Source organism: Perca fluviatilis, chromosome 23 (assembly GCF_010015445.1).
Source record: "Perca fluviatilis chromosome 23, GENO_Pfluv_1.0, whole genome shotgun sequence".
Classification (NCBI taxonomy): domain Eukaryota; kingdom Metazoa; phylum Chordata; class Actinopteri; order Perciformes; family Percidae; genus Perca; species Perca fluviatilis.
Window position 1 is genome coordinate 16,979,094 of NC_053134.1, and position 9,519 is coordinate 16,988,612.

The window sequence follows — 9,519 nt, forward strand, 5'->3', positions numbered from 1 at the left end:
TCAGATTCCCAAAAAGTGAGAAAAAAAAAATCCCTTTTTGTTTTGTGTTTTAAGTAGGCCTAATGTTGTTTTGTGCTGTTTTAAAAGACTACACTTTTTACAGAAGGAAAATTATCTGAGCAGAAAGCTTCTTTAACAATTGATTGTTAAAGAAGTGATTTATTGTCTGGCTGTGACGGAAGACATTAAAAATATTCATCAATATAAATCATGAATGTATTATAACAGAAACATATGATTAAAAATCTTTTGTATTGTAAAATGATAACGATCTGCTTACAACACTATAATGTTTCACTAGCCTAAATATACAATTTCCATCATGTAGTCATTGTATCTGTGTAGGCTAATAGACTTCACAGATATTATCAGATCAGTTAAATACCAAAATCCCATAATGTGAATTGTAAAACAATGTGATGCAACGCCTCTGTCTGAACTCAGACTAAAATGACTTTCAGAAGAAATTGGATAAAAGAAAGCAATTTATCATTTACATGTGGGATTTTTGTTCGTTCTGCATTTCATTGAAGGTAGGCTATGTAACTGGTCGTGAAATACTTAAATCATGTGCCAGTGCCCCCAAACTATTTTTAATCCTTTACATTTATCAAATGATTTATTTGTATCTTTTGTTCCCCAATTTGTTTCATTATTAATATATAAATTTTATTGTTTACAATAAAAAAATCTGTTATTATAAGGCCTTCAAGTTTTCCTTATAGTAGGCTATGTTATTAGTCATGATGAGAGCTGCTTTACAGTGTTAACGGAAGGAAGAAAACGTTATGTAAACAGTTTTATCTTGATGAGAAAACCAAGGCTGCATCTCCGCCCCTGATCACACCCACCATGCCTACATCCTCAAAACCCCAACAAATAAGTTGTCACACAGACTGACAAAGTCCGATAAAGAAGTGCCCACTTACTCATAAGAGATCACAATCTAGTAATTTAATTACAAAGCGGCGAGATTTAAAAGGAAACTCTTGCTGAAAACCCGAGATGACTGTGAGGAGTCTCTGACAGGGTAAGTTGCATCGATGGCGCAAAATGAATTGCATATATATATATGTTTTTACAGATGTTTAATTGTGTCCATTTTTATTCTTAGAGAGATGTCTTATCACAGTAAGGAGTTAATGGAGCCGGTTCCATATGTCCCTCCACTGGCTCTCCGCGGCTTTTCCATGGACAACAGTGGAGCACACTACAAGGATGCGCTTCGACTTGGACTGCCCTTGCACCTGGAAGCTGGATACCTTGACCCTGTGCACGGCCAGAGGTTACCCTACAGACAATTATCCTATTTCCCCTTCCACGTCCCCCTCGGTGTTTGTGATTATTCCTTTGAGCCAGCGTTCATCCGGAAAAGGAACGAAAGGGAGCGGCATCGAGTGCGCTGCGTAAACGCGGGTTACGCGCGGCTCAGAGAGCATCTGCCGCAGGAGTTTGAGGACAGACGGCTCAGCAAAGTGGAGACACTGCGGGCGGCTATTGACTATATCAAACACCTGCAGAGCCTGCTGGACTTAAACGTGTCTGGGATGGAGATGTCACTTGGAGACGCGTGTAACCGTGCGCAGCTGCCGCAGAGGACAGAGTGTAACAGTGATGGAGAATCCAAAACTGGCCTCAGCGACAGTGGGGAAATAGTTGACTAACTCTCTCTCTCTCTCTCTCTCTCTCTCTCTCCCTGTGTAATGTACATCAATTAGATTGTAAAGGAAGTAAAACATGCCCAATTGACTCGATTTCCACTGTCTTTTATTCCACATTCCGTACATTGAGCATTAACAGCTTGCTACATGTAGGGAGCTATAATGTAACACCCATCAGAGAAAGTCGTTATTTTCAGATCGATATAGACGCACAATCACAGTGAATAAATGAAGTTTCAAGCTTATAGGCCTATTATCTTGTTGCTTCTAATATTGTTTTTGTTGATACAGTGGTTGCGTGCATTATGACATAATCAACCAGGCCATTGGTAGTTTTTTATTACTGGGTGTGACATTAAAAACAATGCATTACTGACATTACATTACTCTCCCCCTTTCATGTCTATCCACTGTCTCTACTAATAAAGGGAAAAGCCCCCTAAAATAATCTAAAAAAGAAAATTCTGTGATCAAAGTCTTTACCATATATTTTAAGGTGAATATAGCAAAGGGAAATTAACAAGTGGAGCACTTCATCTCTGTATGTATTAAAAGATGGATTTACAAGTAGGTCCATCCATCACTTTGGATATTTTTGAGTTATATTAAATTAATGTGAAATTAACAAGAACCATTTTTAATTGAACAAATAATTTCCTAAGCTATAAAGGATGGGTCCAAAAGTAAGTAAGTAAGTGAAAATCCCTCAGTGCTTTACTTGAAAACACAACATGCTGCAATCAGAAGTTTTGTATAATACAAATTAAATTGACAACATAGTCATAGCAGGAGAAGCACAGGTGTAGGTAATAAAATGAATAAGTAACTCAGTTCAATACACCTTAATGTAATGCAGCCACTAATCATGTTAATAATCACAGCTGTGATTTTCCTGCTATGACATATTAAAATGTCTTCAATGAACAAGGCTTATTCTGTCTGAAACTGACATTCCTGTCGTATTTTAGTTTTGGCCAAGTGCACATTATATTACCGTAATAAGGCTTAAGTGATCCCTAAAGCACAGAAATGACACCTCAAACCCCAAGTGTTTATTCAGAAGTGTTACCTGAGTGCTCTTCAAAGACCACCCACTGTTCTTACTGTATTATATATCTCAGGGTTCTCAGGAAGTTTTTCTCCCCTAATAGCTTAAAGAATGCATTTATCAGGGAGCTCTATTTGTGTGTTTATACTTCCCACCTCCGCTGACCTGCACGGAAACATCTCACAATTTCTGATTTTCTGAAATACCAAAACCACAATTTTGGGACGGGGGGGTGAAAAAGTAAACAGATATTGTATACAAGGAAAAGGGCTTTGGAGAAACCTGCAGAGTGCAGTTTAAGTGATCCGTGCTGGTATGGAAGAATGGCATTGACAGCCACAAAGGGGTGACATACCCATAATAAAAGGTGTTTGGCTGTGCAGTTTGTGAATCAGACCCAATAATTAGCCAAGTGCTGGTACCCTGGGCTTGATGGTTCAGTGGCACTGTGAAGATAGAGAACATGAAGCTACTTAAATGAAAGCCTCTGCCATAATGGATGTTTTCTCTCCTGATGCACACAGGGTGATTCTAATCAGATTCCAGTGCAGATTCCTTGCAGGCATTGCTTTATTTTACTGGAAAGGTCGTTGCTAATGCACAGATGTGATTTATTAATACAGAAGACAGAAAAAAAAACAAAAACGTTTTGAACTTTGGGGAATCGTCTGGATCATTTCAATTTATATCCTCCTGCATTATTCATTTTCAGGCTAACAACAACATCTCCTCCACAGGGCCACCATTGGCCTCGGAGTAAACACACTTGCAGAAAACAATTCCAACACTCAACTTGTGGGGATCAGCATACAAAGTAGGATTCTTGATTAAGGATATGAAGCATGAAAAATGACTCAAGTCAAAAGGAAAAGGTAGAATGATTAATTAAGATGGAGTAGAGATTTGTTTGAGGAAATGGGGAAAGAAAAGCTAAAATAATATGATCAGAGAACACGTGGGTGTCAGACAGATCAGAGTTCTATATTAAGTCTGCTAATGTTGTCTTCTGTGTGTAAGGCTGCAGATTGGTGCAATGCAGGAGAGAAAAGGTCTGCAAACGTTGCACAATGACTTGGATAGATAACATTTATCAGTTGAAGTTAAGATCAGTGCGGGACCACCGGGAAAGGTTGCTGCAACATGTCGAGACAGAGAGCCCTCATTAAGAGACGGAAACGGAACAACTGTGAGTAACACGGTGATGCTGGGTTGTATCCTGTACGCTGCAGAAACAATATTGATGCACTTCAGCTTAAGTTTCAGCTTAACTCTCTTGCAGTCTCTTTGCTGCCTTGGAAATGTCACTGTAAAAGCACATTTACTGTATCAATGTCACCATTTGCATTTGGTGGGGGTAAAAATAAATACATTATGAGCTACACCAGTAAACTACTACTTAAGTAAAGTGCAGAAGTTTTGGTGACACAATAGTACTTAAAGTACCAAAAGTAAAAGTACTCATTGTGCAGAAGGGTCCCCAACGGTGTTATGTATTGTATTATCGGATCATTATTGTTGATGCATTAACATGCAGTACTCTAATGTTGTAGTTGGCGAAGGTAGAACAATTTGAACTGCTTTATATACTTTTTGGTAGTTTAATCCTTAGAATACATCATGTTTTATAAACTGTTTTTGAAGTAACCATTAACTACTGTAAAGCTGTGGGGAAAATATATAGTGTGAATAAAGTAGAATAAAATGAAAAAACTCTAGTAAAGTACAAATGCCTCATAATTGTTCCTAAGTACAATACTTCAATGATTTCCACCGCGCATATTGTAATTTATTGTAAGGTGTTTCTGGTATTTTGTCCATCTTAGCCGTATGCTAATAAAATAAATCCCCATACTGATATACTTGTTACATCAAGAGGAAAAAATATGATTATTATCATCATTATAAGATTAACTGTCAATTCCTATTACGTTAACAGCTTATGTTGTTAATGGCTTCTCATAATAATAGTTATTTGGGGCATAGTGACAGCAGGGCTTGGCTATAATAAAGTCATTTACTGACTCATTACAGCAATATTAACATGTCAGTCAAGTTATTCAACAAAACTGGGTTGTATTGAAAAGAACACACAGAAGCTTATTGATGCATCCTTTACTGTAATTTATTGATTTAAATACATATTTACAAGGAGTTCAAAGTTAGCACCTGTGTGACATAAAGTTAAATGTAAGTTTGCAGTAAAGCTCATGTGTGTGTATGTGCAATCAATGGGCCTGCAGTTCATCAAGCTGTTCAAGGAGAGCGTCTTTTTCCAATTCTAACATGGAGATCTGACGATTCTTGTCACTCACCTCCTGTCAAAGGAGGAAAATACAGCCATTTCATATAGACATTAACCCAAAAAAATTTAACCAAAAGCATCATCTGTTCGAAAAGATCAATTAAAGGGTGGAAATCACAGATTTTACAATAATTGCATCAAAAGAAAGAAACAAAATAGGAGTTAAAAAAAAAATGTGTTTGACGCCTTTTAAGGCTTACAGTAAATTAATTTACTACACGAGAAATGATCCAACATTTCTGTATCCTTACCTGAGTCAGCACTGTGTTGTGCCAGCGGAGGTCGCTGTCTGCCACAGCGTCAGGCAGAGAGGTGCTGCTGCTGCTCCTGACATTGGGCTCACTCATCACAGAGCCCAGAGAGCCATTCACTCGCTGGATACGAGACCTGATGAGGCAAGACCAAGCCTGCAGAGATACAGGTGTTTACAGACCCAATAAGTGGCAGTACACTGAATTATAGTCAGTAAAGTCAATAAGGCCCTGAACCCAGCCCCCCACCCCCCCACCTCACACCTCTGCTGCACCTTCCTGGCAGGAGCCGACTCCAGTGTTGCTCTCGGTGTTGTCCTGCCTGGCTCTGTTCTCCTCCAGCCGCTGCAGGTACCAGAGACGGGCCTTCTCCAGGATCTCCAGGCCCGAGCACAGTGCGTCCTTCTCCTTCTCTAGATCCCTCAGACGCTTAACCTGAGGTGGGGAGAAGAGCACCAGCTCCGTCAGGTTCACAGGAAGTTGTAACTTAAATCAAAAATTCTCCTTCATGGTTATCATTTAGGAACAGGTTTGTGACAGGATACCAACAAAGTTAATAAATGAATAACTTTGTGTACTAATAAAATGCTGACCATCTAATCACTCCCTGGGTCAAGATCAGCTGCTGACCTTTGCTGCATGTCATGCCCCTTCATTTCTTGTCACACTTTCACTGTCTACTTTCCAATAAAGCTGTGTGTGTGTGTGTGTGTGTGTGTGTGTGTGTGTGTGAATTGCCAGACCTTCCTCCACAGCGCTGCGGAGGATGTTCCGGCTAGTCCACACAGCATTCGGGGATGGGAGAAAAACGTGCTCTGGTTTATTGGCATTTCTTTTAAGCAATCACAATTGTCTTGGGCTGTGCTAAGTGCCGGACGGAGCCATGGTGCCACGGCAAAATAGCCTCGTGAAGGAACTTGTTTTGGTGGAACATGTGTACGTTTAAAGGTTGTTTTAGTCGTGTAATAGAAAACTCAGATTGGACAGATAGTCTAGTTAGCTGTCTGGAATTACCCTGCAGAGATCTGAGGGGCAGGTAACCATAGTCCTCATAAATCGACCAGAGTTTAAAATTACAACACAAAGAAAGTGGAAGGTAACGAATATCCAATTTAAGTTGAATGTCGTGGATATAGACTAGTGTGTGTGTTTTTATGGCACGGGCATGGGGCTGACCAAAAACCCTGGCCTGCAGCCTGATGTAAAGAGCAGCGTGATTGGCACAGCGCTGCCTGTTGTCTTCCAGAGGCCCCAAGGCTTTGTTTATATCAGCAGAGCCAATCTACAGAGCAGCAGGAGGCCTTTAGTTCTATTGTCCAAACTCAGTTGGATTACATGCACTTTAAATACACTCACACAGAGCTAACAGTGCTACAACAAGCAGGGCAATCATAATATATATTGGTGGGTGATCCACCTTTGGTATCATGATGTCAGTATGTCACAGTCACTTTTTAAGGCAAGTTTGTAGGCAAAATGAGATGGAGGACATTAGAAGCTCATAACACTATTATATCACTAGTGAATGATTCATTTTCGCTGTGTTTGATTAATCATAATGTTAGATCTTATGTTCTAGCTGTATATCTGCCATATTAATTTCAATATTATACTTCTATTTAACTGTTAGTTTTTGTTTGACAACTCCTCTTATAAGAATAGGTATACAGTAAGTGGAAAACTGATTATATTGAGCCTTTAACAGGAAGCCGTGAGGGGCAGACTTGACTTGTGGGAATGTGTCACTGGGATGACAGGCTACCTCCTAAATTACACTCAGTCATGGAGCAAGCATTTTAGTCAAATGTCCAGTATGAAAAGAAAGCAAGTTCCCATTGTGTTTAAATTAAATAAACAGTTCATGATTACAGGCAAAAATAATAATAAAACATTTTCAGTGTGATGCCTAACACTTACACTTTACATAACTTTATTACAGAACTATATGTCTAAATACACAAAGTGTCCACTTCATTAGGTACACCTCCACATTGTAATGCAATCCAATCCAAAGTCTACTTTTACAGTATGATACCTATAATCTTCATTTCTTTTGTTTTTCTGACACGGTCATAGAGGTGTATAATTCAATTATATGTTTATTAGTTGTGATGGTTTTGTGCTGGACTGCATTATATTTAGAGGTGTTCTTAATATTCTGCCCCCCCCCCCCTCAAGTTTGTAATTGAATTGAAACATTTCAGACAATGTCACCATATATCTAGCTACTGTACTATATACATGTCTAAATTGAGCCTAAATGTAAAGAAACTTGATTTTTGTTTCTCTTTTAGTATAATTTCAAATAGAAATAAAAGATTTTTCAAAAAAATTGTACACCATCTTTTACACACACTCGAGAAGCAGTAAATGCTTAACTTTGAGTCCTTTTTTTTAACAGAAAATGTACAGTTAGTGTTTAAACTTACATGACAACAGGCCTTGATGGTCTACTACCGTCATTTTGCCTATCGTTCAGAAAATATTGGGCTGAAAACTGGGAAACAAAACACATGTGAGTACTCACGGCAGCTGATAAGAATCACTACCTCAGGAGAACCACGCTTCTTCTATTCACACACAACAAAGACACAACAAGATGTGGCCGGGTTGAATCAGTGGGTAGAGCAGGCGCACATATGTTTAGAGGTTTATGCCTCGACGCAGAGGTCCAGGGTTCGACTCCGACCTGTGATGATTTTCTGCATGTCTTCCCCCTCTCTCTCTCTCTCTCCCCCCTTTCTCACCTGTCATGTCCATTAAAGGTGGAAAAGCCACCCCCCCAAAAAAAACACACAAACACGCCCTGCTCACCCATAGGTAGAAGCGAAGTGCGTCCAGGCTGCAGAGGCTGGTCCTGAGCGGGATGATAACCACAGTGTAGGAGCCAGAGTCGGGGGGACGACAGGCCATGGAGAGGAGATCAGTCACTGACAGCTATGACCACTGCCCAATACAGTACAGCTGGCTGAATAACAAACAACAAACCATTGCTCGCCACCGGCTGACTCAGAATAATGCCACAGGGAGAGAGAGAGAGAGAGAGACAGAGAGAGAGAGAGAAGGCAGGGATTGGGGAAAAAAAACAGCATGTGGATACGCATGCACAGGCCCCTGGGGCGAGGTAATGAAAAATTCCACATGTCACTGCCATGACTGGTTAATCGACATACAGTGACACAGATTGAGAGAGAGAAAGAGATGGGGTGGAAAGAAGGCGAATAAATGAGAAAAGACAACAGTGAGAGGCAGGAAATATGAAAGGGGGGAGCTGTGGAGAGGAGGATGCAGATGTGAGCAGAGATTTGCCAGCTTGTGTGTTCAGCACTGTTGGCTAAAAAAATAGTGTTTCTTTTAATATTGTTCGAAAATATTGTTCATCCTAAATCACAGCTTAACATAACTGTATGGAAGGAAAACACAAGCTCTAAAAGTGTTTTGTTTTTCTTAAGGGATTGGCAGAATTTTCTAGGAATCATGTCATCCTGCAACTGAAGTGGAAACATGGCAGACATTCCTCTGCTGAACGAAAAGAGAGTGCATGTCATTTTTTTTCCTGCTTGGTTTCAGGTAAGCACTCTGTCCTGACATGTTCCCTGGAATGTGACATAACCTGGGGACATTATAGCAACAGAGTTAAGACAAACAAACAGAACTGTCAAGTACAGTTTTGTGAGAAGTGTTAGGGATAGAGGGTGTGACATTAACATTGACATTAACGTCATTACTATCAGAGCTCAGCTGTTCAACTGGTCAATGCCAGCACAAAAAATCAGTGGCACATGTTTTTTTTTTATTTCTGCCTTAGGCCAGGGCGGATGGAAACAGTAACAGTTGAAAAGATTTTAGTGTACTGAGATGTATGGAAGAATGTGAGGATTCAGCCCAGAAATTTTGATTATCATAGGTTTTCTTTGGCAAAATTACTGAAGTACAAGTTAACGGTGGCCAAAACAGTTACACAGTGGTACATCAGTGAAAGAAAGTGCTCACATCCTTCACTTGGATAAAGTACCAATATATCAATGTAAACAAGTAAAAGTCCTTAATTCCAAAAAAAAAATTCCTTCTACAGAATATACATATAATAAAGAAGTATTATAAGCAAAAAGTACATACACTATCAAAAGTAAATGTACTCATAATGCAGAAAATAATCCCAAATAATATTGCAGAGCTCTGCTGTATCTTCTCCAGTTTGTGATGTGTTATTCTAGAGTTGTGATTTCTTTACTGTCTTGCCTCAGGTTATATGTT

The 9,519-nt window shown here is 39.5% G+C and overlaps 2 protein-coding genes across 2 annotated transcripts; one reads left to right on the top strand and one right to left on the bottom strand.

The window, feature by feature from the left end:
* The first annotated feature begins 912 nt into the window (after positions 1–912).
* LOC120553739 (achaete-scute homolog 4) lies at positions 913–1,664 on the top strand. Its single transcript, XM_039792432.1, has 2 exons — positions 913–1,030; positions 1,115–1,664. Exon 2 carries the CDS (start codon positions 1,119–1,121, stop codon positions 1,662–1,664), a length of 546 nt encoding a protein of 181 aa, XP_039648366.1. The 5' UTR covers positions 913–1,030; positions 1,115–1,118.
* A 3,145-nt stretch (positions 1,665–4,809) lies between these two features.
* On the bottom strand, positions 4,810–8,462 carry sapcd1 (suppressor APC domain containing 1). Its single transcript, XM_039791555.1, has 4 exons — positions 8,077–8,462; positions 5,527–5,697; positions 5,263–5,418; positions 4,810–5,024 (listed from the first exon to the last, which is right to left on the bottom strand). The coding sequence occupies exons 1-4, from the start codon at positions 8,173–8,175 to the stop codon at positions 4,935–4,937; spliced, it is 516 nt and encodes a 171-aa protein (XP_039647489.1). The 5' UTR covers positions 8,176–8,462; the 3' UTR covers positions 4,810–4,934.
* Between the last annotated feature and the right edge of the window lie 1,057 nt (positions 8,463–9,519).